This window comes from Macaca fascicularis, chromosome 12, assembly GCF_037993035.2.
Source record: "Macaca fascicularis isolate 582-1 chromosome 12, T2T-MFA8v1.1".
NCBI lineage: Eukaryota > Metazoa > Chordata > Mammalia > Primates > Cercopithecidae > Macaca > Macaca fascicularis.
Genome location: NC_088386.1, coordinates 115,482,842 through 115,509,998, shown reverse-complemented (window position 1 = coordinate 115,509,998; position 27,157 = coordinate 115,482,842). Strand labels below are relative to the sequence as shown.

General features: G+C 57.1%; 2 protein-coding genes across 12 annotated transcripts; one reads left to right on the top strand and one right to left on the bottom strand.

Moving 5' to 3' along the window:
* Nucleotides 1-1,772: 1,772 nt before the first annotated feature.
* Nucleotides 1,773-6,823, bottom strand: INHA (inhibin subunit alpha). Of its 3 annotated transcripts, XM_015432867.4 has the most exons (3): nt 5,249-6,823; nt 4,862-5,087; nt 1,773-2,794 (listed from the first exon to the last, which is right to left on the bottom strand). In XM_015432867.4, the coding sequence occupies exons 1-3, from the start codon at nt 5,342-5,344 to the stop codon at nt 1,962-1,964; spliced, it is 1,155 nt and encodes a 384-aa protein (XP_015288353.1). In that variant the 5' UTR covers nt 5,345-6,823; the 3' UTR covers nt 1,773-1,961. The 3 variants fall into 3 exon arrangements, with proteins under 3 accessions (XP_015288353.1, XP_045223715.1, XP_005574466.1); XM_045367780.3 differs by lacking the exon at nt 4,862-5,087 and having other exon boundaries at nt 5,249-5,507; XM_005574409.5 differs by lacking the exon at nt 5,249-6,823 and having other exon boundaries at nt 4,862-5,214.
* OBSL1 (obscurin like cytoskeletal adaptor 1) lies at nt 5,907-27,139 on the top strand. Of its 9 annotated transcripts, none has more exons than XR_012421521.1 (21): nt 5,907-7,223; nt 9,148-9,417; nt 9,503-9,754; nt 9,897-10,199; nt 10,346-10,642; nt 11,980-12,252; nt 13,884-14,156; nt 14,850-15,122; nt 18,083-18,355; nt 19,116-19,391; nt 19,465-19,752; nt 19,939-20,214; nt 21,154-21,423; nt 21,588-21,860; nt 23,136-23,398; nt 24,172-24,284; nt 24,832-24,988; nt 25,159-25,320; nt 25,640-25,744; nt 26,058-26,327; nt 27,007-27,139. XR_012421521.1 is itself a non-coding variant. In XM_005574406.3 (21 exons), the coding sequence occupies exons 1-21, from the start codon at nt 6,212-6,214 to the stop codon at nt 27,012-27,014; spliced, it is 5,691 nt and encodes a 1,896-aa protein (XP_005574463.3). In that variant the 5' UTR covers nt 5,907-6,211; the 3' UTR covers nt 27,015-27,139. The 9 variants fall into 9 exon arrangements, 7 of the variants coding, with proteins under 7 accessions (XP_005574463.3, XP_015288349.3, XP_045223707.2 ...); XR_012421522.1 differs by having other exon boundaries at nt 21,154-21,434; nt 23,132-23,398; XM_005574406.3 differs by having other exon boundaries at nt 23,132-23,398.
* Nucleotides 27,140-27,157: the final 18 nt, after the last annotated feature.

The window sequence follows — 27,157 nt, the reverse complement described above, 5'->3', positions numbered from 1 at the left end:
GTGCCCCTCAGTAATCTGCCCCCAGCCCTCAGCACCCATCCTCATCCCCAGGACAGGGAGCATCTGAATAACACAGGGTTCTAGGGGGCCCCAGCAGGAAGAATGAAGAGCTGAAACCTAGCAGGAAAATTGAAGATCCCAGTGAAAGACCTTACTGTTTGCACAGGGAGGATCTAGCCAGAGAAGCCAGGCAGGCAGCACGTAGAACATAGACAGGCTTGGAAAAAACCTCCCCTTCCCACCACTGGCAGAGCCCAAGCCGCTGTCTCCCCAGCCCACTGCCTGAATAGGGATGCACAGAGCCCTGAGCACAGAGCTTCCAATGCTGGGTCAACATGAAGGTCCTGGGAGAGACTGGGGACTTCGAACAGGCAGGTTTCCCCCTCCAGAACAGCCTCCTGGGGGACTCAGTGTCAACAGAGACTGGGGCGTGTACAGGAGCATGTACATGGCTCTGAAGGCTTCTGTGCTACAGGGAACAGTGGCTTATTCAGGTTAGCTCCAGTGGGGGAGGGGTGTTGGTGTAACTGTGACGGGGTGGGATTCTTTCCCACCATACCGCTCACTGGAGCAGGCGCTTACCCTTCCACCCCATCAAGCCAGCCTGGTAGAAGGGAGTCTTTGACCAGTAAAAGACTCTGGTTGGATAAATACACACTGTAGTTGTGCAGTCAATATCAGAAAGTGTTCTCAAGTTCCAGTCTGATGGACCCGAACATCCCAGCCCTCCCCCTAAGCACGCGCGCGCACACACACACACACGTTGGAGACTGGATGGAACCAGTGACAGAGCAGGGACCCTGGGGTGGAGCACAAGGATAACAAGACCCAGGGGATAACGAGGACAGTGAAAAAAGCAGGGAGGAAGGCCAGAGGAGAGAGGTTTCCCAATGCCCAAATCCGGAGACAGAACGGACTGATAGGAAACGCAATGAAAAAAGAAAAGTACTGTTTTGCACCGTGCCCTGCATGCGCAAATTCACAAAAAAAGCTTTTCTATTTTCTGGCAATAGTCTCAGTCTTTCCACTCTTCTGATGCTAAGGGCTGAGTTAAGGGATTATATAAAGATGTACAGAGGACATCAAGGGAGCCAAAGAGTTCATGAACTGGAATCCTAGTGCAGGAGGCCTCACGAAGTCTGCAGCAAGAGTCAGTGGCGGATTCAAAGAAGGGCCCTTGGCAAACCGAAATCCTCAGGTCTTTTGGTCAGGTGATCTGACCTTAACACAACACCACCTCTTTGCCCTTGTTAATTTCTTTCTGATGCTGCCAACACATATATCTCTCCCTTACATCCCACCCGAGCTTCCCAAGTGACTCCAAGATCTGGCCAACTCTGGACAATTGTCTCAGTGTGGCTCCAAAGGTCACAATCTCTGACCAGGCTACAAATCACCTGACCTTGGGCTAAGTGCCCATCAGCTGGGGCAAAGAATGGCAGGGGAGGGGACTTATGGGACTTATGGCTGCCTTGGATGTGGGCACGTGAGTGCAGCAGTCTCCCTTAGGTGTGCAGGGAAGGCACCCTGATTGACATGTCTGGTTCAGCTTGCACGAGTCCAGCTCTGTCTCCAGGGTGGCTCTCCAAGGAGCTTGGAGCACTATTGTGCCATCCCCAAGCATCGTAGATTCCCGACCGATACACATCCAGTTATAGCTCTTGAACTTCATGTCTCCAGGGTCAAGTGTGGCTGAGTGACCTGGGATCTCACAGTCCCATGCTCCTGGGGGCCCAACTCCATGTCGGAGAAGCTGGAGAACGTATGCCAAGTTGTATGCACTGTGTTCTTTATTGAGACAGAAGTGGGATGGGGAGGGTAACCCATAGGCAGAGAAGTGAAAGGAGGGAGGAGTGGAAGCCATCTATTTCCCAACTCTGCCTTTCCTCCCAGCTGATGATGGTGGGGGCTTAGCCACCAGCCATGGGATTAAGAAAGAAGACCCACCCCCCTTAGACCCCTTAGATACAAGCACAGTGTTGCGTGAGAAGGTTGGGCACTGTTTCATACTTGAAAGAGTATCCTCCATCCGAGGTGGTGCGGACATGTAGGGGCCTCATGGTCCCTGGGAGAGCAGCACAGCAGGGCTGGGCCCCTGGCAGCAAGGAAGGGGGCTGGGCTGGGGTAGGGGGAGCCCCAGGGACTGGAAGGGGCAGGTTTGGTGGGATGTGCAGCCCACAACCACCATGGCAGTAGTGGAAGATAAAACTGGGAGGGTACACGATCCACCGTTCCCAGCCCAGCTCCTGGAAGGAGATGTTCAGTGCTACTCTGTGGCAGTTGGCGTGGGCAGCTGGTTCCTCCGGAGGCCTCTGCAGCAGGCGCAGAGCAGAGGGAGACCAAGGCCAGGACATCGGGGGAGTTGAGCGTCGGGCTCTCTCCCCTCCACTGGGTGGTCTGGTCCGAGTGTGGGCCACCAGGAAGGGCGTGGCCTCAGGCTGGGCTGAGCAGGTACAGAGGGGACAGCGCAGCAGCAGCACCAGGACGGGGTGGGTCAGCAGTGAGAGAGCGGAGGTGGCCAGGTGCAGCACGGCCCAGCGAGGGGGGGCATGGCCCAAAGACATGGGCACAGCCACAGGTCCTGCCGGTGACAGTGCCAGCAGGCCTAGCAGGGGCTCAGAGCTATTGGAGGCTGCTGTGCCCTGCCTGTCCAGCCCAGTGTGGAACCACAGGTGGGCTGAAGTCACTTGGCGGCTGCGTGTGTGCTGGGATGGCCGGAACATGTATGTAAAGAGGCCCTCCTCAGCCTCCTGGGCCAGCCCTCCGGCAGTTGGCTTGTCCTCACAGCTGGCACCTGCAGGAGACAGAAGAAAAGGGAGAGGGCAGCCCTGACTGGCAGGGCCTGGTACCCCTCCTCTTCAGCAGAAGGGATGTGGCCGCCAGTCATGAGCCAATGATAGGCTGCACTCTGCTCCATGCCCTCCAGGATGTGGGGACTCTCCTGAGTTTGGGGAGAGCTTCTGTAGGCTCCCCATTTTTAAATTTCATCATGAAAGGACTTTAAAAAACAGAAGACATTGCCAACTTCTCTCTGAAGTGGTTTTACCAATTAACATGCCCATCAGCAGTGTGTAAGAGGTCCTGTCTCTCTCCACTTCACCAGCACTAAGAATTGGTATTAGACTTCAATGCTTACTCACCAGACGGTGTTAAACAGTATCCTGAGTGGTGTCTACATGGATGGTTGTTATGTTACTGTTTTTTTTTTTTCTTTTTTTTTGAGAGAGAGTCTTACTCTGTCACCCAGGCTGGAGTGCAGTGGCATGATCACGGCTCACTGCAGCCTCTACCTCCTGGGCTCAAGCAATCCTCCCACCTCAGCCTCCTAAGAGACCACAGGCGTGTGCCACCACACCCAGCTAACTTTTGTGTTTTTTGTAGAGACAGGATCTCACTATGTTGCCCAGGCTGATCTCAAACTCCTGAGCTCAAGCAATCTGCCTGCCTTCGCCTTCCAAAGTGCTGGGATTATAGGTGTGAGCTATCACACCCAGCCGTATTACTTTTTTTATTTTTTTATTTTTTTTGAGATGGAGTCTAGCTCTGTGGCCCAGGCTGGAGTGCAGTGGCACCATCTCGGCTCACTGCAACCTCCGCCTCCCGCTCTGCCTCCCGGGTTCAAGCAATTCTCCTGCCTCAGCCTCGCGAGTAGCTGGTGCCACCATGCCTGGCTCATTTTCTGTATTTTTAGTAGAGACGGGGTTTCACCATGTTAGCCAGGATAGTCTCGATCTCCTGACCTTGTGATCCTCCTGCCTTGGCCTCCCAAAGTGCTGGGATTACAGGTGTGAGCCACCGCGCCCGGCCCATATTACTCTTTATATCTTTGGCATGTCAGGAATATTATATAATAAATTCTTTAAAATAATTCCATTTTTAAAAGACAAGTTTACACCAAAAAAAAAAAAAAAAGAAGAAGAAGGAGGAGGGAAAGGCGAGTGGGAAGGAAGAAAATGGAGAACAAGGAGGAGGGGGAAGAGGAGGAGGGCTGTAACTCAGAACAGAGGGGAGTCCTTTCAAGAATGTGTAGTTGGCATCCTCACACTGACACACTCATAGACTATACTAATCATCCTGGAGCAGCACCCGCTGATGGACTGGCAAGTGGAACTATACTGTTACATGGCTTCTTTCATTATCTAGTCACAATTGGTCCATTTTGCAGGTACGGAAATTGAGGCTTAGAGAGGTGAAATGACGTTCAACGACTAAGTGGCCAGACTGGAATTTTGCCTGATCCCAAAGCCATCCTTCTCCCCACTGTGCTGCTAACGGACCAAAGTGAGGGAGGCAGGGGTCCTCTCTTAAGAGAAAGGTGGACCAGATGACAAGAAAGCCCACCCGGAGGAGGGCTTATCCATCCAGTCAGTGAAACAAGGGGACGCACATATGTCGAGACAGGAACTCAAGAGAAGATAGACTAGTTTTCCAGAAAAGTTTCCCAACTAATCTTTTGCCTGTATCTCTGATAGCTTCTCAGTCTCAGCTACCTGGGAGTAAAGAAACAGGGTCTGGAGCAGCGAGCAGAGGCAGAGATAGGAGGAAAGGTGGCAGGAAGGGGCCCAAGCCCAGACATCTCCATCTCTAGAGACCCCTGGTCTCCCAGCGCATACCTCCCAAATGCCTCCCACCTGCCATGCACTCTAGGTACAGCCTCTCACTTAATCCTGAGAGGTTGGCGTTATCACGCATTTTACAGATTGGGAGACAAGAGGCATAAGGAGGTTTAATAACTGGCCTATTGTTGCAAAGCCACTGAGTGGTAGGGCTGGGATTCAAACCCAGGTCCACCTGGCCCGCAAACCCATGCTGTGCCTTGCTGCTTCTCAAAGTCACCCTGCCAGTTCCCCCACCTCGTTACCTGTGGCTGGGAAAAGGATGGCCTGGGAGACATCCTCCTCCTCCGTGGGCTCAGAGCCCCTGCGTGTGAAGCCCCCCAGGGCATGTCTTCGGAGCAGCCGCCTGACTCCAGGGTCCCCACCTTCCCTGGTCACCACGGGGGACCCCAAGGCATCCAGGAACAGGGCCCTCACCTTGGCCAGAACAAGCTCCCGGGCCAGCTCCGGCCCTTGGCAGCTGTGACCACCCTGTGGGGCCAGCAGCAAGAAGAGCAGTAGGGGCAGCACCATAGCTCACCTGGCCCTGCTAGCGGGGAACCCACACCCTCCCCCGTGCCCTTTCTGCCAGGGTCTGCCCAGGGCAGCTCCACTCTCCCCATCCCACACCCACCCTCTTCTACCCTTCTCACCCAGTCTTCTCCAGTCCTTTCCACGCCCCACAGTCCGAGTTGCCCCTGCCCGTGGCATTGAAACCTCCTATCTCTGACGCAGATGTCTGTGGCCATGAGCCTTATCTCCCACTCCCGCCAGGGATGTTGGGGAGGGACTGGGGAGGATTTCGCCCCAAGCGACCTGACTCATACAAGCAAACATTACAACCCCTTCTCCTACACACACACACACACACGCACACACGCACTCTCTCACACACACACACACATCCAGAGGTTTACATCAGGTGGGACAGGAGCCTGGGAGCTGCAGCCGGCCAGCCCCGGAAAGTGTCATTTGTCAGGGAGACACAGTGCACCACCCCTCAGACCTTCTGGGGCCCCTTTCAATAAGCAGCTGCTGGGCCGGCCAGCCCTTGGGGGAAGGGCTGGAGCCGGGGCTAGAACCGGGGCTAGGGCCGGGGGCAGGTGGTCCTGCCTGCTCTATACTTAGCCCAGTGGAGCCAGTCTGGGCTCTTGTCCTCCAGCTGTGTCATCAGAGAATATTTTTGGGATTGGCAGCTGCAGGCGCCTCTGCCACTCAGGCCCAAGCCTGGCGGGAGGCTAGGGACCTGGCGGCTGGAGGTGGGAGGGAGGAGGGGGAAGAGGCCCAAGCTGTGGGAGGGGGCTGGGAAGAGAGGCTCCCAAGAGCAGGAAGCCAGGCAGCGGGCAGGAGAGGCTGCGGGGCCCCTCGCTGGAGAGGCAAACAGGAAGGACTGCCCCCTGAGCGCCAGGCTTCGGCCCGGGAATCGCCGCCGCCGCCGCAGAGCTGCAGCTTGGGGCCGAGGGTAAGGAGGCGAGCCGGGAGCAGGAGGCCCGGGAGAGCTTCGCGGGTACCCGCGCCTGGTCCGCAGCCGCGCCCCGGCCCCGCCGCCCCTGGCCTCTGCTCGCCCTCGGCCCACCCTCCCCGTTGGCCGCTGCAGGCGGTCTGAGACAGCTGCGATGAAGGCGAGCTCAGGGGACCAGGGGAGCCCCCCGTGCTTCCTGCGCTTCCCGCGGCCGGTGCGGGTGGTAAGTGGCGCCGAGGCGGAACTCAAGTGCGTGGTCCTGGGGGAGCCGCCACCGGTAGTGGTGTGGGAGAAGGGCGGGCAGCAGCTGGCGGCCTCGGAACGCCTGAGTTTCCTGGCGGACGGCGCGGAGCACGGCCTGCTGCTGAGCACCGCACTGCCTACCGACGCCGGGGTCTACGTGTGCCGCGCCCGCAACGCGGCGGGCGAGGCCTACGCGGCGGCCGCTGTCACCGTGCTGGAGCCACCGGCCTCCGAGCCCGAGCCGCAGCCCGCCGAGCGCCCGCTGCCACCGCCGGGGTCCGGGGAGGGCGCCCCGGTCTTCCTCACGGGGCCCCGATCCCAGTGGGTGCTAAGGGGGGTGGAGGTGGTGCTGACGTGCCGGGCGGGGGGCCTCCCTGAGCCCACGCTGTACTGGGAGAAGGACGGGATGGCCCTGGACGAAGTGTGGGACAGCAGCCACTTCGCGCTCGAGCCCGGCCGCGCCGAGGAGGGCCCCGGCGCGAGCCTGGCGCTGCGCATCCTGGCAGCTCGGCTGCCGGACTCCGGCGTCTACGTGTGCCACGCCCGCAACGCGCACGGCCACGCGCAGGCGGGGGCGCTGCTCCAGGTGCACCAGCCCCCTGAGAGCCCGCCCTCGGACCCCGACGAGGCCCCCGCGCCCGTGGTGGAGCCGCTCAAGTGCGCTCCTAAGACTTTCTGGGTAAATGAGGGCAAGCACGCCAAGTTCCGCTGCTACGTGATGGGCAAGCCCGAGCCCGAGATCGAATGGCACTGGGAGGGCCGCCCGCTGCTCCCGGACCGCCGCCGCCTCATGTACCGCGACCGCGACGGCGGCTTCGTGCTCAAGGTGCTCTACTGCCAGGCCAAGGACCGTGGGCTCTACGTCTGCGCCGCGCGCAACTCGGCAGGCCAGACGCTCAGCGCGGTGCAGCTGCACGTGAAAGGTACGGCGGCGCCCGGGGCCTGGGGAGGGGCCTCTCGTGTCCTCCGAGGCCCTCCGAACACCAGCCCTCCTCGGTGCGCAGCACTGCCCCGAAGACTGGAAGAGAGGAGGTCCGCGGCAATATTAAAATATCAAACCCGCCCGCCTCCCGCTCTCCAGGGATTCGGATTTACTAGGTCTCCCGGGTACTCAGGAACTTCTTAGCAAACTCCCCAAAAGATTCCGAGGCAGATGGTGGAACACCACTAAGGAGTGATTGATGTACAAACCTGGAGGGCGGTAGAACTCTTCTCCCCTAGTGGTTTTCAACGTCTTTGTTATTTTACTTCTCCTTCCCCAACTGAATTCACAACCAGAGTCCCAATATATGAGACAGATAAAGGAGTATTTTGTGGGCCTAAATTGCTAAGTCTGCTTGTATAACAGGTACTTCTAAAGCATCAGTGAGAATAAGGAGGCTATTTTATTGAATACAGGCATTTGAAGTGAAGACTGCATTCATGAGTCCAGGCTCTGAACCCTGTGGGAACAGCCTGGGTGCGTCTGTCACCTTGAGAAACAAGTGATTCAGTAGAAAGCTAGACAAGGGAGGACAAATGTCCTGTGTGTTTTTACTGTTCTTTGATTAAACTACTCCCCACGTTTGCAAGAAGAGGAAGGTGAAGGAGAGAAGGTTTATATTTCAATGTTGAATCACCAACAATATCCAATAAACGCTTACATTCTCATAAACAGAAAATTCAAAGGGAAAAAAAAAAAGCACACCCCAAACTCACCATTAGGTAACGCTCCCCATAATAGGATTTCATCACAATGCAAAGGATTATACCTTCACTAGTTATTGTCCAGATTTTTCTCTTGGAGGAAAAAAAAGTTGGTAAATTCTCCTGAGTCCTGCCTGGCACGCAGTCAAGGATGTGGCCCCTGGGCTGCGGTGGTGGCCTCGCTGGTACAGTTCAATGCACACAGATTTGTCAGGCTGGTGCTGATCTGGACCTCCATCAGGAAAGAAAAGCCCCGAGGGAAGGCTGGAGGAGCTTCCCAGAGTTGGATACACACACACTGAAACTTGCTTCTCCAGCAGCCCGAGTTAATTCTCTAGTTTCTAACATCCTGTTTTCTTTTCTTTCTTTCTTTCTTTTTTTTTTTGAAATACACTTTTGAAAGGGGTTAAAATAGCCAGGCGAGGTGGCTCACTCCTGTAATCTCACCACTTTGGGAGGCTGAGGCAGGAGGATCACCTGAGGTCAGGAGTTCGAGAACAACCTGGCCAACATGGCGAAACCCTTTTTCTACTAAAAATACAAAATAATTAGCTGGGCGTGGTGGCACGTGCCTGTAATCCCAGCTACTTGAGAGGCTGAGGCACCAGAATTGCTTGAACCAGGGAGGTAGAGGTTGCAGTGAGCCAAGATTGCACCACTACACTCCAGCCAGGGCAAGAGAGCGAGACTCCATCTCAAAAAAAAAAAAAAAGAAAAGAAAAGAAGAAAAAAAGAAAAGCGTTAAAATATTTTAAATTCTACTCAGACCCTTGTGGAATATGTGAAATGCCTGGGGCGGGGGGGCCTAGGGAACGATTTGAAAATCACCAGTCTAGGGCCTAGAGGATCCCAGAGAACAGTTTGGAAATCATCAATCTGATCCAACCCCTTTTGTCCCTTTCCCCATTTTACAAGTAAGGAGACTGAGGCCCAGAAGCGTTGAAATGGACTTGCTCAAGGTGATGTGGCTAGTGTCAGGGCTGGATGAGAACTTAGGTCATCTTAGGAACCACCACTTCCCTTCTGGTAGTTTTCTGTGATTCCACAGTGCCCGCTGGCTCTGCATAAAGAGCACATGGCATGAGCTAATGCGATTTGAGGCGTCCTACACCTAGTCTGGCCCTTCTCCAGAGCCCTCTCTTGTCTCTCCCCTCTCCACAGAGCCCCGCCTCCGGTTCACACGGCCCCTGCAGGATGTGGAGGGCCGTGAGCACGGGATTGCCGTGCTGGAGTGTAAAGTACCCAACTCCCGCATCCCCACGGCCTGGTTCCGTGAGGACCAGCGGCTGCTGCCCTGCCGCAAGTATGAGCAGATCGAAGAGGGCACTGTCCGGCGTCTCATCATCCACAGGCTGAAGGCAGACGATGATGGTGTCTACCTGTGCGAGATGCGGGGCCGGGTGCGCACCGTGGCCAACGTCACAGTCAAAGGTCAGCTGGTTCATGGGGAAGAGGCTGAGGCGGAGGCAGGCAGGTGCTCAGATTCCAGGCTGATGGATTCCCGTCGGCATCTCAGGGCCCATCCTGAAGCGCCTGCCCCGGAAGCTCGATGTCCTGGAAGGAGAGAACGCGGTGCTGCTGGTGGAAACTCTAGAGGCTGGAGTTGAGGGACGCTGGAGCCGTGATGGGGAGGAGCTGCCAGTCATCTGCCAGAGCAGCTCGGGCCACATGCATGCCCTGGTCCTTCCAGGGGTCACCCGAGAAGATGCTGGCGAGGTTACCTTTAGCCTGGGCAACTCCCGTACCACTACGCTGCTCAGAGTCAAATGTGAGGGCAGGAAGGCCTCTGGACAGGCAGGGCAGGGCAAAAGGTTGGCCAGATGCCACAGCTGGGTTGGTGAAGTAGATTTAAGGTGGAAGGGCTGTGGAGGCCCGAGCAAGGCCGGAACACATCCCTGCCTTGGTCTCAGGTGTCAAGCACAGTCCTCCAGGACCCCCTGTATCAGCAGAGATGTTCAAGGGCCACAAGAACACGGTCCTGCTGACCTGGAAGCCTCCCGATCCAGCTCCCGAGACCCCATTCATCTACCGGCTGGAGCGGCAGGAGGTGGGCTCTGAAGACTGGATTCAGTGCTTCAGCATCGAGAAAGCCGGGGCCGTGGAGGTGCCGGGCGACTGTGTGCCCTCCGAGGGTGACTACCGCTTCCGCATCTGCACAGTCAGCGGACATGGCCGTAGTCCCCACGTGGTGTTCCATGGTTCTGCTCACCTTGGTGAGTTGGTCCTGCCAGACCCACCCATCACTTCTCCTCCCTTCCCCAGCCCTCAGTGCTGGTCCTCTCACAGGCCTGCCATCTGCCAGCCTCTGCCCTCTGCCACCCCTTCTAGTTCTGACAGCTGCACTCTGTCCCTGTCGCAGTGCCCACAGCTCGCCTGGTGGCAGGTCTGGAGGATGTGCAGGTATACAACGGGGAAGATGCCGTCTTCTCCCTCGATCTCTCCACCATCATCCAGGGTACCTGGTTCCTTAATGGGGAAGAGCTCAAGAGTAATGAGCCAGAGGGCCAGGTGGAACCTGGGGCCCTGCGGTACCGTATGGAGCAGAAGGGCCTGCAGCACAGACTCATCCTGCATGCCGTCAAGCACCAGGACAGTGGTGCCCTGGTTGGCTTCAGCTGCCCTGGCGTGCAGGACTCAGCTGCCCTCACAATCCAAGGTTGGTGCCGGTGGGGACCTGAGTGGGCAGAGAGAGTCAAGACACAGAAGTCCTGTTGGCAAAACGAGGCAGATGTTGGTCCCATTTCTTGTATCGGGGCCAGGAGAGCAAGGAGCATCCGTGATGGGCTCAGGTTGAGGGCTCAGAGGTCCGGAAGGCCAATTTCAACTTACATGCAACATCCAGGGCATTGTTATCTTGATATATGTCAGCATCATATCCCAATTCTCTGGAGTGCTTTGTGGTTTACAGAATTCTGTCACATTTGTCATCTCATTTGAAAGACACAGACCCTGGCTGCTAGTCCCTGACTGCCTCCTGCCAAGTTGTCTAATTGCTGACACTGTCACTGCAACTTTCTACCTGCCAGGCACAGTCCTAATCACCTTACATACATTAACACAATCTTCTCAATGGTCCTGTAAGATAGGGTTTTTCGTTTTGTTTTGTTTCATGTTTGTTTGTTCGTTTTGAGATGGAGTCTCTCTCCGTCGCCCAGGCTGGAGTGCAATGGCGCGATCTCAGCTCACTGCACCTTCCACCTTGTGGGTTCAAGTGATTCTCCTGCCTCAGCCTCCTGAGTAGCTGGGACTACAGACGTGCACCACCATGCCTGGCTTATTTTTGTATTTTAGTAGAGACAGGGTTTCACCATGCTGGCCAGGCTTGTCTCAAACTTAAGATAGGTTCTTTTGACATTCCCGTTTTATAGCTGGGGAAACAAGCACAGAGAGGTTAAGCGACTTGCTCGAAGTATGGAGCTAATGAGCACAGGTGCTGAATTATGAACCCAGGCAGTCTGGCTCCTGATCACACTGTGCCACCTGTTGAAAGGGGGAAGGAGGGGAACAAGGCATCCCTGAGGAGGACAGCTGGAGGTGGGGTGCTGAAAGTTCAAGGATCACGCTAGCATGTGCCGTGTCACCATTGCTGGAGTTTATAAGACCAGTCAAGGAATCTGTTGGCACCCATGTGCCGGGTCTTGGGGTGATTCGCTGTCAGCGTCGCAGGCGGAGGGCCAGGCGAGACCTGACCAGCAACCAGAGCAGCATTTCCAAAATGGGCACCCGGCTCACTGACATCAGAACCACGTGGAGGGCTGGTTTATAATGCAGATTTCCTGGCCCCTGCATGCTTGGGAGTCCAAGAATTCTGCATTTTTAGCAGACTCCCTAGGAATTCTTACCCACAGCCAAAGCCCTGCTCTTAAAGGTTGGTGTGTAAGCCTAAGCCTATTTTTAAAAACTCCAACAACAGCAGTGATTCCCTCTGATGCATCCAACACTGAGCCCATGCACCGGAGGGAGGGGTGCTGATCTGTGCTTCTCCCCACACAGAGAGCCCGGTGCATATCCTGAGCCCCCAGGACAAGGTATCATTGACCTTCACAACCTCAGACCGGGTGGTGCTGACCTGTGAGCTCTCAAGAGTAGACTTCCCGGCGACCTGGTACAAGGATGGGCAGAAGGTGGAGGAGAGCGAGTTGCTGGTGGTGAAGATGGATGGGCGCAAACACCGTCTGATCCTGCCTGAGGCCAAAGTCCAGGACAGTGGCGAGTTTGAGTGCAGGACAGAAGGGGTCTCCGCCTTCTTCGGTGTCACTGTCCAAGGTCAGGAACCACGCCAGCCTGGGCTCCTACAGCCAACTGTGGGGCCGCATAAGCCATGCCCTCTGGTCTGCTGCCTACTTGGGGGAGTCCTTTACAGGGAAAGCCCAGTGGCCCAGGGGACATGTTTCAGATAACTCTGCACTTGCTGCTTTTTTTTTTTTTTTTTTTGAGATAGGGTCTCCCTCTGTTGCCCTGGCTGGAGGGCAGTGGTACGATCTCAGCTCATTGCAACCTCTGCCTACTGGGTTAAAGCGATTCTCCCCTCAGCCTTCCAAGTAGCTGGGACTACAGGTGCGTGCCATCAGACCCAGCTAATTTTTTTTATTATTCAGTAGACACAGGGTTTCACTATGTTGGTTAGGCTGGTCTTGAACCCCTGACCTCAAGTGATCTGCTCGCCTCAGCCTCCCAAAATGCTGGGATTATAGGTGTGAGCCACCATGCCTGGCTTGCTTGCTTGCTTGCTTGCTTGCTTTTTTTAAGATGAGGGTCTCACTGTTGCCCAGGCTGGCCTTGAACTCCTATGCTCAAACGATCCTCCTTCCTAGCCTCCTGAGCAGCTGGGATTATAGGCGTGCACCATGCACAGCGTGCCTTTGCCTCCTAAACCCCTGATACACTAACACTGCCTCGCTGTCCACATAGCCTCTGCTGGGTTGGGTGGCGGAACAAAATGCAATTAAGGGGAGGAGAGATGGGAGCGAACACTTTTTGGGCGCTTACTCTGAGCCAAGCATTATGCTAAGTATTTTCAGTATACACTCTTTCATTTAATCCTCACAACTAGATGAGGGGCAATATATCTCCAGTTCACAGGCAAAGAAACAGAGGCTGTAAGAGGTTTTGTGACCTCTGTCACACCATAGCTTGGAGACACACGCAGGATTATTCTATTCCTGCTGCCTCAGAGTCAAACAGAGTATTGAGTGCAGTCGCCCCGTGGTTCTCACAAGGCAGCCCATAGGCTGGCTGCTTTAGGAAGCTCCTGGAAGCTGGTTATAAATCCCTGGACTGTCCAGAGCCACAGAATCCAGGGTGGAGCCTGAAGATCCTCTCTTAACAAGTGCAGACTCTCTGAGAGAGCAGCTTGGGAAGCACAGATCCCACTCATCTCACTGAGTGGAAGTCCTGTTTTCCACGCTATTGCCAGGGGCCACACTGGGGCCCTGCCCGAATGTACCCAGTGACAGGGCACCCACTACCTGGAGAGTGGCTGTCTCACTGTTGCTACTTGTTGGATCATCCTTCACCTCCTGCCTGCCCTGGGGTCTTGTAATAGAGGCAGTAAGCATGGCCCTGATGTGACTTGTGACAGTGACCTCCCTTCAGCCTAGACAAATGGTGGCTGCCACTCTGTGAACTCTCTGTGCCGCCTCCTCTCCATGTACTCACTCCGCCACCTCTGATCCTTTGGGGACCCACAGAGCACTCTGATGCCACATGATCTCCTGCCATGCCTCACCTGCCATGCCCTCAGCATTCCTTGTCATTGTCCCTGAGTTCCTACACAGCAGGGCCTTAGCCCTCCCCCAGTGTCCTCCTGTGCAGAAACAGTGTCTCCTGGCCACACAGCTAGTTTGGACTCCTTGTGCGGGGGTGTCTGTGCGATGCCATCTCTGCTCCCCACCCAGATCCCCCCGTGCACATCGTGGAACCGCGAGAGCATGTGTTCGTGCATGCCATAACCTCCGAGTGTGTCATGCTGGCCTGTGAGGTGGACCGAGAGGACGCCCCTGTGTGTTGGTACAAGGACGGGCAGGAGGTGGAGGAGAGTGACTTCGTGGTGCTGGAGAACGAGGGGCCCCATCGCCGCCTGGTGCTGCCCGCCACCCAGCCCTCAGACGGGGGCGAGTTTCAGTGTGTTGCTGGAGATGAGCGTGCCTACTTCACCGTCACCATCACAGGTGGGGGGCCGGGTGGGCCTCAGAGGCACGGGGGAAGGTGCCCCTGCTCCTGCTGGGGCAGCTGCCACACCTTCACCCCTGGGCCCCTGTTCCCCGCCCCTGCTGCCCTCCCACTAGCAGATCAGACCTCCTCCCTTTCTCCTCAAGCTATGGTCTAGTCACACTCAGGAAACGTGTTATCATAAGCACATTGGTCTTGGCTAAGGAAGCTCTGCTTTCTCTGTTCTCCTAAAAACCTGTACCAAGGGAAATCTTTGGGGACAGTGAGTTTATTGCAGGGTAGGGCAGAGTCTAGGGCGGGTGGTCTTAGGCACTAGAGGGGCCAAAAATTCTTGGAGGAGGAGACCCCCAGCTCCATCTGGGGACCCAACCCTCCTTTCCTCAGTTCCACCCTTCATACCGTCCCTGTCCCAACCCAGAGAATGTGGAGTGTTTCTACAGCCGAGGCTGACCCCGTGGGCCCCGCCGTGTGGCTCCTGTGCAGCACAAAGTCTGCTGTGCTTTTGTGACAGCTGTATTCATGTGTCTCTAGCTGTGAGTAACCGTTAGCTGCTGTGAGATGCAGTCTCTGGAGGTCCCTCTTCAACACATGGCCTCCTTTCCAGGGGTAGGGGACACAGCTGCATCAAGGAGGGTGGCAGGGCACACCTGGCCCACCCCTCATGCCTGGCAGTGGCTGTCCCTGTCCTCCAGACGTGTCTTCGTGGATCGTGTATCCCAGCGGCAAGGTGTATGTGGCAGCAGTGCGCCTGGAGCGTGTGGTGCTGACCTGTGAGCTATGCCGGCCCTGGGCGGAGGTGCGCTGGACCAAGAATGGAGAGGAGGTGGTGGAGAGCCCCGCGCTGCTCCTGCAGAAAGAAGACACTGTCCGCCGCCTGGTGCTGCCTTCTGTCCAGCTCGAGGACTCCGGCGAGTACTTGTGTGAAATCGACGATGAGTCGGCCTCCTTCACTCTCACCGTCACAGGTGTGGGCCCAGCCCAGCTCCCTGGGGTCACAGAGACAGCCCTGAGCCCTGGAGGAGCTGGCCACATAGCCCCAGCTAGCACCCTGGGGAGGAGGGAGGTGTGGGCTGCGGGTGCATGTGCCAAGGTTCTTGCTGAGATGAGCCCGGGCCCCTATTCAAGGAAATGAGCCCCTCCCCGGTGCCCAAGGCCAGGCCTAGCTCTGCTCCACAGCTCATTTACTGAGCACTTTCCCTGGATCAGGCACTGGGAGTAGCAGGTGAGTAATGCAAACACTGTCCCTTTTCTGAGAGAGCTGCCAGGCTAGGTGAGGTGACAGCTGTTTACCAGGGGTCGCAAACGGGCAGTCCTGGGGCCCCGTGCATTCCACACGTGTGCTTTGTTTGGTCTGCAGAGTCTTACCAAAGTCAGGACAGTTCAAATAACAATCCGGAGTTATGCGTCCTCTTGAAAAAGCCGAAGACCCGGCGGCTCTGGTCCCGCTTCCCCCCATGGCGACGAACAGCTGGCACTGAGTAGCAGCTGCCCCTGTAGTTTGGGGCCCACATTCCTCTGTCCCACCGCCCTGCCATTGCTTTTTGCCTTTCCCCAGACTGCTTCAGCCACTAACCTAACCTGGCCCCTGTGGGCATTTGAGTTTGCGACCCCTGTGTTAAACCAATAAACATGCAAATAAATGTACAGTGACACCTGGTGATAAGTACTGTGAGGGCCAAGGGCAGAGGGCTCAAGAGCGCAGAGCAGAAGGGTCAGGGAGGGCCTCGGAGAAAGTTGCCCTTCCACACACAGGAGCCAACAGCGCGCAGACACAGCTGCTGCCCTCCAGGAGTGCACAGCCTGGCAGGAAAGCCAGACGCCTTCCAGGATCTTACAGCATGGGTTGTCGAGGGTCCCTGGGTTGGGAGCCACCACCCTGGCCTGGCGACAGCAAGTGCTTTCAAAGCTGATACTGGAGCTAAGTGGGGTGGGGTGTGGGCAGGAGGTTGGGGGAGAATATTCAAAGCGGGAGAAGCACAGGACAACTGTGGAAGTGACAGAGGTTCAGTGCTGGAGACTTCCGGGCGACGGCTCACAGCATCCAGCCCAGTGTGTGTGTCTGGGGTTGGGGGTCCATAGGGCTAGGCAGCTCTGCGTGGCACAGAACCCCAGTGGCTGCATGGGAGCCCCCATCCTACTGTGGCTATAGTCCTGTCCTCCCTCAGCCCTGCCCTGAAAGTCATGCTCCATACTGAGCTGTTTAGGGCCCCCCACTCCCTGCACCCCAGCTAGTGCACCCTGCACACACAAGCCCACAATGCCTAAGAGGCCTTCTGCACACACTCTGCCCTGTAGTAATCACCTTCACCCTCTCCCACTCAGCCGTGGCCAGACATAATGGCTGCATACACACAAACTCCAGCCCATGCTCAGGCTCCCCACAAAACACCAGGCTCCCCACAAAACACCAGGCTCCCCACAAAACACCAGGCTCCCCGCAAAACACCAGGCTCCCCACAAAAACCAGTCTCTTCACAGGGAAGTTCACACAAACACCACCTCTGCTCTAGGCCAGAGCAAATCAAGTCTGACACCAAGCTGAGGTCCCAGGGCTGGGTAGCCACCCTGGTCCCCTCACTGATCCCTGTCCTCACTCCACTGCCCTCATCACCTTCCCCACCCCTCAGGCAGCTGCATTCTGGTCTCTCCTGGCTCGGCCCCAGAGGACCAGCCTACGACCCTTAGAGCAAGGAAGCCCATGGGGGAGGCGGGTTATGTGGCTCAAGGCAGGAATCTCCATGGAGGCGGGAGTGCTGAGTGGGGAGCTTGTGGTTACCTCCGCCCATGCGTGCCCCTATAAAACACCCCCCAACCCTGGCCCCCCTGACTGGGAAGCTAGCAGTTCCTCAGCCCAGCCACCAGGGGGCCAGAGGCTAATGGAGCACTAGTCTCCCTGAAACTTGAAGATTCTGGGGGAACCTGGGGCAGCGGGGGTGTGGGCAGGTCTGGGCTTCATGCACTGGTCACCTCTAATATTGACATGGTTCCCTTTCTGCAGAGGAGTGACCAGAACTTGGAGATGAGCTCTCAGAATCAGCATTTAGCACCCCTGGGGAACTCTCAGACAGACGTTGAATGCAAAAAGCATTATTGAGTTCCTGCAAGCCTTGGCTTGGAATTCCTGCCACTACCTGTGGAGTCTGAGCCTCCCTTTAACAGAGGGTATTTCTTCCTCCTGCCCCAGAGTGGGTGTGGCCAGTGTGACCTTAAGGAAGTTGTATAATCACTCTGTGCCCAGTCCCTTATATGGAAAATGGGGATAAAACACTACCTTCCTCTTAGGATTGCCATGACAGTTAAATGTTTCAAGTGCTTGGGACTGTTCCTGGACCTTAGGAAGCATCATATCAATGTTTGCTATTGCAGATCCACCATCCCTTGTCCATAGTTCCAAAATTCCAAAACTCTCAAAATCGAAAGTCTTTTTGTAAGTTTTGTATTCCAAGTCATTTCAGTAAAACCTGAGCTTCATTGCTCTGAAGCTATTTCTATGCTTTAATTATCGTGCCAAGGGTGAATATCGCTCTAGCTATATATCTATAAGATATGAGTGTCTTATAGATATATTCTTGTATCTGTAAGATTCTGTATCTTTCAATATATCCTGCTTAGGGTGAATGTAATATGTGTTACACCATAGACATGTTAATGTGACTGATGAAGGGGGAGGCCCCCGTGGGGGCTGAGGAAGGTATGTGATAGATGAGAAATGCATTATTTCTGGAATCCAAAGCATTCTGGATTCTGTAACACCTCTGGCCCCAGGGATTTCAGAGAACAAACTGTGGACCCATTATTGCTTATTATTATTATTTTACTTATTATTCTCATTATCATGTGGGTGATGGGGACTTCATGCTGCCAAATGGCTCCAGAGAGGCTGACGGTGAGCTTGTGACAGGCTGTGGTTGTCCCCACCCTGCAGAACCTCCAGTACGGATCATATATCCCCGCGATGAGGTGACCTTGATCGCCGTGACCTTGGAGTGTGTGGTGCTGATGTGTGAGCTGTCTCGGGAGGATGCCCCTGTGCGCTGGTACAAGGATGGACTGGAAGTGGAGGAGAGCGAGGCCCTGGTGCTGGAGAGGGATGGGCCACGCTGCCGCCTGGTGCTACCTGCTGCCCAGCCCGAGGACGGGGGGGAGTTTGTATGCGACGCTGGAGATGACTCGGCCTTCTTCACTGTCACTGTCACAGGTGGGCAGTCTGCAGCACACAGAGGAGGTAGAGAGGTAGGGGGCTAAGGGACAGACACCCACCTAGCCCCACCTGTCCCACCCCATCCCCAGCCTTCCCCTTATCCACCTTCCTCGTGTTTGGCCATCAGAATCCTGCTTAGCCACATCAGGTCAGGACCAGAGGCCTGGTGGGAGGGTGCCCAGCAATTAGAACCATTTGTTCATTCATCCATTCATTTAATACTTATTGAGCAACTACTATGTGCTTGGCACTGTTTTAGATGCTGGGGATATAGTAGTGAACCAATAAGACTAAACCTCCTGTCTTCACAGAGCTTACACTCTAGCGAGGATGAACAGACAAAAAATAAGGGATGGTTTGTCAGGTGGTAACGAGTGCATCAGAGGCAAGGCAGGGAAAGGGGATAGGAAGTGGGGGTGGGTATGGAGTGAGCTGTGTAGATCTGGGTGTGAGTCTAGATCCGCCTCTTTCTGTCTGTGTGACCTTAGGCAAGTCAGTTTCTTCTAAAAAGGCCTCAGGTCCTCAGCTGTGAAGTGCAGCCAGCAGCTGTGCACCTCTTGGGGGTGGTCAGAGTAACTGACTGAAAAACACAGGGTTCTTAGGACAGTGCCTGGCACACAGCAGCTGCTCCATGGACTGCAGCTGGCACCGTTCTCAAGAGCTGGGCTGCCAGTGGGGAGGGCTGAGGATCTGGTGGGTGAGGGAGGAGAGGCCCGCTGGCCAAGCCCATGTACGCCTCTCTCTGACCACCCACCAGCCCCACCAGAGAGGATTGTGCACCCAGCAGCCCGCTCCCTGGATCTGCATTTTGGGGCTCCAGGGCGCGTGGAGCTGCGCTGTGAGGTGGCCCCAGCTGGGTCTCAGGTGCGCTGGTACAAGGATGGGCTGGAAGTGGAGGCATCAGATGCCCTGCAGCTGGGTGCTGAGGGGCCCACCCGCACCCTGACCCTGCCCCATGCCCAGCCTGAGGACGCCGGGGAGTATGTGTGTGAGACCCGGGATGAGGCCATCACCTTCAACGTCATCCTGGCTGGTGAGTGCTCCTGGCCAACCCGGGGCAGGGAGGCAAGGGCAAGCATGCGCTGACACCCTCCTCTCTTGTCCAGAGGCCCCAGTGCAGTTCCTTGCTCCAGAGACAACCCCAAGTCCGCTGTGTGTGGCCCCGGGGGAGCCAGTGGTGCTGAGCTGTGAACTGTCCCGGGCTGGCGCCCCCGTGGTCTGGAGCCACAATGGGAGGCCTGTGCAGGAGGGCGAGGGCTTAGAGCTCCATGCCGAGGGCCCCCGCCGAGTCCTCTGCATCCAGGCTGCAAGCCTAGCCCATGCAGGGCTCTACACCTGCCAGTCGGGAGCAGCCCCAGGAGCCCCGAGCCTCAGCTTCACTGTCCAGGTGGCTGGTGAGTACAGCCTCGGCACTAAGCCTGAGAGTGGCACCCCAAACCCTGTAGGATTCCTGCTTTTCCAGCATGTCCTGCCCATCCCTGGCCCTGCTTCTCTTAGTACCCTCCCCATCATGCCTCCCCCTGCCCTCCTCAAAGCCCTGAGCCTCTCCCCGCCAGTGACCTCCAGCTCTGACTCCACAGAGCCCCCTGTGCGGGTGGTAGCTCCCGAGGCAGCCCAGACGAGGGTTCGGAGCACCCCAGGCGGGGACCTAGAGCTGGTGGTGCACCTCTCCGGGCCAGGGGGCCCTGTGCGCTGGTACAAGGACGGGGAGCGACTGGCAAGCCAGGGGCGGGTGCAGCTGGAGCAGGCCGGGGCCAGGCAGGTGCTGCGGGTGCAGGGGGCACGAAGTGGGGACGCTGGGGAGTACCTGTGTGACGCGCCCCAGGACAGCCGCATCTTTCTTGTCAGCGTGGAAGGTAACAGCGTACCCCTCAAACCCTGTGGGCTCTGGCACCCCAAGGACCACCTGGTACACTTTAGGGCCCCCTTACCCCTCCATCCCCGCTTTGCTGCCTCTGGCTCCAACCAGGGTGTGCATGACCATCACTTGGATAGGGGCTCAGGGCTCCCCTTTCCAGAAACCCTCATGTGAGAGGGTTAAAAGCATAGACTGGGCCGGGCGCGGTGGCTCAAGCCTGTAATCCCAGCACTTTGGGAGGCCGAGACGGGCGGATCACAAGGTCAGGAGATCGAGACCATCCTGGCTAACACGGTGAAACCCCGTCTCTACTAAAAAATACAAAAAACTAGCCGGGCGAGGTGGTGGGCGCCTATAGTCCCAGCTACTCGGGAGGCTGAGGCAGGAGAATGGTGTGAACCCGGGAGGCAGAGCTTACAGTGAGCTGAGATCCGGCCACTGCACTCCAGCCTGGGCGACAGAGCGAGACTCCCTCTCAAAAAAAAAAAAAAAAAAAAAAAGCATAGACTGGTGGTTAAAAGCAGAGGCTCTGGCGTCCACCCACCCAGGTTCCAGCCTGGATTTTGTGCCCCAGTAGCTGTGTGACATTGGCAAAGTTGTTCAACCTGTGTGAGCCCCAGTTCTGAAAAGAGGGGATAGTGCTTGTCTTATAGACCTGTTGTGACAAGTAAATGCTGTAAATAGGGTCCCTGGTAAATGATATTATTAGTGCATCACCGAGGTGGGGTGCTAGGCTAGGATTGCGAGGAACTGACTAAAAGAATTGGCAGGGAGCTGGCATCTTGTCCTTTGGGCCACCCGTGTGGTCGATACATAGTAGGTCCTCACGGAAGGTTTGTTAAATGACTGGGGATGAGGGCCTGTACCCTGAGGAGGGGATGAAAAGGAGAGAGGAGAAAAGACCCAGCCCAGCTCACTGCCTGACCGTGCCCCTCAGAGCCACTGCCGGTGAAGCTGGTCTCAGAGCTGACACCACTCACTGTCCACGAGGGCGATGATGCCACGTTCCGGTGTAAAGTCTCCCCACCAGATGCCGATGTCACCTGGCTGCGCAATGGGGCCGTCGTCACTCCAGGGCCCCAGGTGGAGATGGCCCAGAATGGTTCAAGCCGCATCTTAACCTTGCGAGGCTGCCAACTGGGTGATGCAGGGACCGTGACTGTGCGGGCAGGGAGCACGACCACAAGTGCCCGGCTCCATGTTCGAGGTTAGGTCCTGGTGAGGATGAGGTGCTCTGTGTCCTGTGCCTGTACTCCCAACTCAGACCCCAGCAGCCTTGCCCGTCTACCTAGGGACAGACCAGTGGGATGGAGCAAGGGGCCAGCTTCCAACCCCACCAGGCTCCATGGCCTCCTCCTTCTTCCCCACCAGAGACAGAGCTGCTGTTCCTACGGCGGTTGCAGGACGTGCGGGCAGAGGAAGGCCAGGACGTGTGTCTCGAAGTGGAGACAGGCCGAGTGGGTGCAGCGGGGGCTGTGCGCTGGGTACGAGGTGGGCAGCCCCTGCCCCACGACTCTCGCCTGTCCATGGCCCAGGATGGGCACATCCACCGCCTCTACATCCATGGTGTCATACTAGCTGACCAGGGCACCTACGGCTGTGAGAGTCACCACGATCGCACACTGGCCAGGCTCAGCGTGAGGCGTGAGTGCCCTGTCCTCTCTTAATGCATTACCCACCCCACAGCACAGCCTTTTCTGGCTGTCCTGGAGTCCCTCAGGCCCCCACCAAAGTGCCCCTCACCGCTGAGAAAAGTCAACCGTGGCCGTCCCAGCAGCAGCCTGCCCAAAGCAAAACTTTTCTTTTTCTAATATTTTTTATTTACCTTAGAAGTCCATGTGGATTTTGCATTCCATTGCATATTTCAAGTTGGCTTTGCTATAAACACAAATATTCTCCAGAAAGACCTGCCGTGGGCATCCTTCAGTCATGTATTCTAGGGATACACATACCCACTTAAGTAGCAGGGATGACTGGCAAACAGCACCCCACACGTCCTACCCAAAGCTGGAGCCCTCTGTTTCCTGTGTGACCTCATGCAAGTTAACCTCTCTGAGCCAAGTCTCCTTAAAAATGGGGCTGAGACCAGGTGCAGGGGCTGATGCCTGTAATCCTAACACTTTGGGAGACCAAGGCAGGAGGATCCCTTGAGGCCAGTAGTTTGAGGCCATCCTGGGCAACATAGCAAGAACCCGTCTCTACAAAAAAAATAAAAATTAGCCAGGCATGGTAGTTACTAGGGAGGCTGAGGTGGAATGATTGCTTGAACTCAGGAGTTTGAGGCTGTAGTGAGCTATGATCATGCCATGGCATTCCAGCCTGGATGACAGCAAGACCCTGTCTCAAATTTTTAAAATGGGGTTGATCCCCGTCTCAAGTGTCTCTGGGAACATTAACTGAGATGAAAATTCTTACACAGAGATTGGTGAATGGTTGTCATTGGTGACACATCTGTTCTAACTTATTTCATTCAAGAAATCATCACAATAAACCTGTGTCCCAGTGTTATTCACCTTGTACAGCTGGGGCAACTGGGGCTCAGAGAGGTCAGGCCATTTGCCAAAGATCACACAGCACACTAACTATGTGGTAGAGCGAGGTTCCATTCTAGTGTGTCTGACACCAAATTCCATGCTCCTTCAAGTGTCACAGTACCCCTCACCCAGACTCCATGACCCCCTAACTACACTTCTCCCCCTTCCTGTGCCCTCATCTCCTAACCCTAATATAGCCCTCCCCCTGCCAAGTCTGTCCGCTGTGCCCCTTTCTTCCTGCACACTGGTTCTGAACTTTTTTGGTCAGGACCTTAGGTTGGATGTTGGGGGGTGTAGGCAGGGCCAAGGGATGAGGATCGACTGCAGTCCCTGCCCAGAGCTGGAGGCCTCATCCTCCCTTTCTCCATCTCCCCCGGCCAGCAAGGCAGCTGAGGGTGCTGCGGCCTCTGGAGGACGTGACCGTCAGTGAGGGAGGCAGCGCCACCTTCCAGCTGGAGCTGTCCCAGGAAGGTGTAACCGGGGAGTGGGCCCGGGGTGGAGTCCGGCTGCATCCAGGGCCCAAGTGTCACATCCACTCAGAGGGCCACAGTCACCGACTGGTACTCAAAGGCCTGGGCCTGGCTGACTCAGGCTGCGTCTCCTTCACGGCGGATTCCCTGCGCTGCGCAGCCAGACTCGTTGTGAGAGGTGTGGCTCCAGGACCACAGCCTGCCTGCTGACCTGTGTGGCCCTACTCACCCCAGGCATGAATACTGACCCTCGACTCGTGTGACCCCCATTGACCATGCCTGTCTCAGTGTGGCCCTCATTGACATCCCTGCCAGAGTGTGACCCCCCCTCCGACTCTTAGGCCGTGTGTGGCCCCAGAGACTCCTCTGCCTGAGTGTGGCCCCTGACTGCCCCAGGCTCAGCCAACCACTGACTCTGCTACTGTGAGCATGCCTATGCCATTGTGGTCACTGCTGTCTGCCCGCCTGCACACCACCCCACTGACCACTCTTAACTTGACCCTACTGGCTACACTGCCTGCCATGGCTCCCTCTGCCTGTCCAGTCCCTCAAATCCACTGACTGCCTGAGGGCGACATCACTAGCAACTCTGCTTGAGTGTCCCCCATGTTTGCTTCCAGCCCCAGGATGTTCCCACTGACCACTCCACTGGCATCTCTGCTTGTTTCCCCATTGCCCTCTGGCCCCCAGCTTCTCCCCCACTGACCACCTTAAAGTGTGACTCCCGGTTGGCCACTCCTAACCCATTGGCCCTGTGGCCCTGCCTACCACCGCCCCCCACCCCCCGTCCCCACCACTGACGGGTCCTTCTTGGACCACTTGTCCCAGCTCATCCCCCACTCGCTAGTGTCCTCTACTGACACCTTGTGCCCAAGTGTATGTCCTCCTTGTCCCTACAAGATTGGTCCCCATCCTGCTCCCTCTGCACTGTCCTCCCTCTCCCACTCCCAGAGGTCCCAGTGACCATCGTGCAGGGGCCACAGGACCTAGAGGTGACCGAGGGCGACACAGCGACGTTGGAGTGCGAGCTTTCCCAAGCTTTGGCTGATGTTACCTGGGAGAAGGTCAGATCCCAGCCCCAGCCCAGCCCACTTCAACATAACACCAACAATAATAATGCCCCAGACAGAAACAACTAATACTTAAGCGGATGTGCCTGGCACTGTGCTAAGATTTGCATTGTATTTTATCCCTTACTCCAAGGACAACTCTAGGAGGTAGGTCTTGTCACTGTGATACCTATGAGGAAACTGATGCTCAGTGGAACAAATTACCTACCCAAGGGCAGACAAAAGGTAGAGCCCATATTTGAATCCAGGTTTGCCTAACTCCAGAATCCGTGCCCATGTCCCCTGTGATCCATACCTGGCTCTGGGCTTCCCGAGCACCTTGGCGGCCCTAAGGTCCCCAAAAAGTGACACTTTTTCAAAGAGGCTCCTGGCACGACCCCAAAGGCGTGGGGACAGCCCGACCCCAGCCTGGGAACACGAGACACGCATAAACGCGCCTCGAGACTGCTTGGCATTAACAGAGGGTGCTGCCGCCTGCCAGGGCCGGGGTCGCCTGTGCCCAGCCGGGCCCGCCCCGACCCTCTGCAACTCACGCCCCTAGGACGGGAACGCGCTCACTCCCAGTCCGCGGCTCCGGCTCCAGGCCCTCGGCACGCGCCGCCTTCTCCAGCTGCGGCGCTGCAGCCCCTCGGACGCCGGGACCTACAGCTGCGCGGTGGGGACGACCCGCGCCGGGCCGGTCCGCCTGACCGTGCGCGGTGGGTATGGGGTGATGCGGAGGCTGGGCACTGCTTTGGGCATGAGACTTGCGAAGCGGTCTTCCCCCGACCCTGCTGACCGCGCGTGCTTCTAGAAAGGGGGCGTGGAGGGGGCGTGGCCGGTACCTGCCCTCCACCCCGCCCCGCTCACGCCCCGGGCTCCGCCCCAGAACGTACGGTGGCGGTGCTCTCCGAGCTGCGGTCGGTGAGCGCCCGTGAAGGCGACGGCGCCACGTTCGAGTGCACCGTATCGGAGGTCGAGACCACAGGGCGCTGGGAGCTCGGAGGCCGCCCGCTGAGACCCGGAGCCCGCGTCCGCATCAGACAGGAAGGTCTGGCCTCCTGGTTACCCTCTCGGGCCCCTCGCTGCCCCGCCCAGACTCGGACAGATCCCGCCCCACCGGGACAAGCCCCGCCCCTGACTCGGACGGGCCCCGCCCCGCGGCCCTGTGAGCCTCGTCCCCAGTCTTTCCCCCGCCCCCAGCCCCGAGTCTCGGACCGCTAGTCTTCCCGCTCGGTATCCCGGTTCCGCCCACCCTAGCGTACACTAACGGTGTCCGAACCGACCCAGGGGCCTGCTGCGCCCCCACCTTCGTCCCTAGCGCTCCTCAGAGGTGGCTCCGGCCTCGCTAGCGACCCCCTCACCCCCAGGGAAGAAACACATTCTGGTGCTTAGCGAGCTGCGGGCCGAAGACGCCGGTGAAGTACGCTTCCAGGCGGGGCCCGCCCAGTCCTTGGCTCTACTGGAAGTGGAGGGTAAGTACCTGGGGCGGGAGCCACAGAGAGTACATCCTCTGCCTCCTGCCATGGGACTGACGGACTTGGGGCTGGCCCCAAGAACGCTGCCTCTCTCTCTTCCCCTCCCCCCGAGAGGCTGTCCTGGGTCGGGTCACAGAGGGCAGCGCGTTTCCCCGGGAAGAGGAGACTTTGGGTCTGAGGTGCAAGGGAACGGACTGGTGGCATAGAGGGCTAAGGCCAGGAGTGGAGGCTGCAGGGAGGGAAGATGCATCTCTTCTCCTGGGGGCCATGCGTGTCCCTATTAACTTAAGCTCCTGCCCCCTATCCCCAGCATTGCCTCTCCAGATGTGCCGCCACCCCCCTCGCGAGAAGACCGTTCTGATGGGCCGCCGGGCGGTGCTGGAGGTGACTGTGTCCCGCTCGGGGAGCCACGTGTGCTGGTTGCGGGAGGGGGCCGAGCTGTGCCCGGGAGATAAGTATGAGATGCGCAGCCACGGTCCCACCCACAGCCTGGTCATCCATGACGTTCGACCTGAGGACCAGGGCACCTACTGCTGCCAGGCCGGCCAGGACAGCGCCCACACACGGCTGCTGGTAGAGGGTGAGTAAAGTCAACTGGACAGAGGCAGGAGAGCAAGGGCGCCTGGGAGCTGATGGGTTAAGCCACACTTGGCTTTCCAGGACTTGGGGTGGCAACGGGTCCTGGGATACGTCGGAGGTGGGGATGGGGGAGGGGAAGGGTAGAGCACACCTAGGGCTGGAAAGCCCTGGAACCGCTTGGCTCAGATCAGCTGCTCCTGGTCAGCTGTTCCCACCTTTCTACACCCCTTCCTGCCAGGCTTCTCCTCTCTCCTGCCACTGGACCATGTTTGTCTCTCTTGAACAGCCCTGTTTCTACCAGTTCCTTTCCTCCCCACTTCCCCAACACTGCCTGCCTCCAGCCTGTCCCTCCTCTCTCCTGCCCTCTGCCCAGCTTGCCTCTACCCATCTCAGCAAGTTCCATGTCATCCTCGGCAGAAGCCTCTATCTTTCCTCTTCCACGTAGGAGACATCCCACCTTCTATCCCGAATCCCAGCATTCCCTTCAGGTGCTGCCCTGTGCCCCATCCCTAGCTGACCCCCACCTTCCTGCTGCCAAGACAGCCCTGACCAAGACGGAGAAAGGGTAGGGCATAGCCTGGGGCCCCAGCTCTTCCTGTACTGGTGTCCAGGCTCTGCCAGGGGAGAGAAAGGTGGTACCCACTCTCTCCCCAGCCACATGTGGAGTCATTCCTCTGCAGGTAACTAGGAGGACCGAACCAGGCCAGGCGGGTGCCCTTGGACAACTTGGAAGGCGTGCGCCCTTACCCTGGGCAGGGGTAGAGAGACAGGGAAACCAGAGGTGTCAGGAGACAATAAAAGTGCTACAGCTCATTTCCTTGCCTCTCTGAG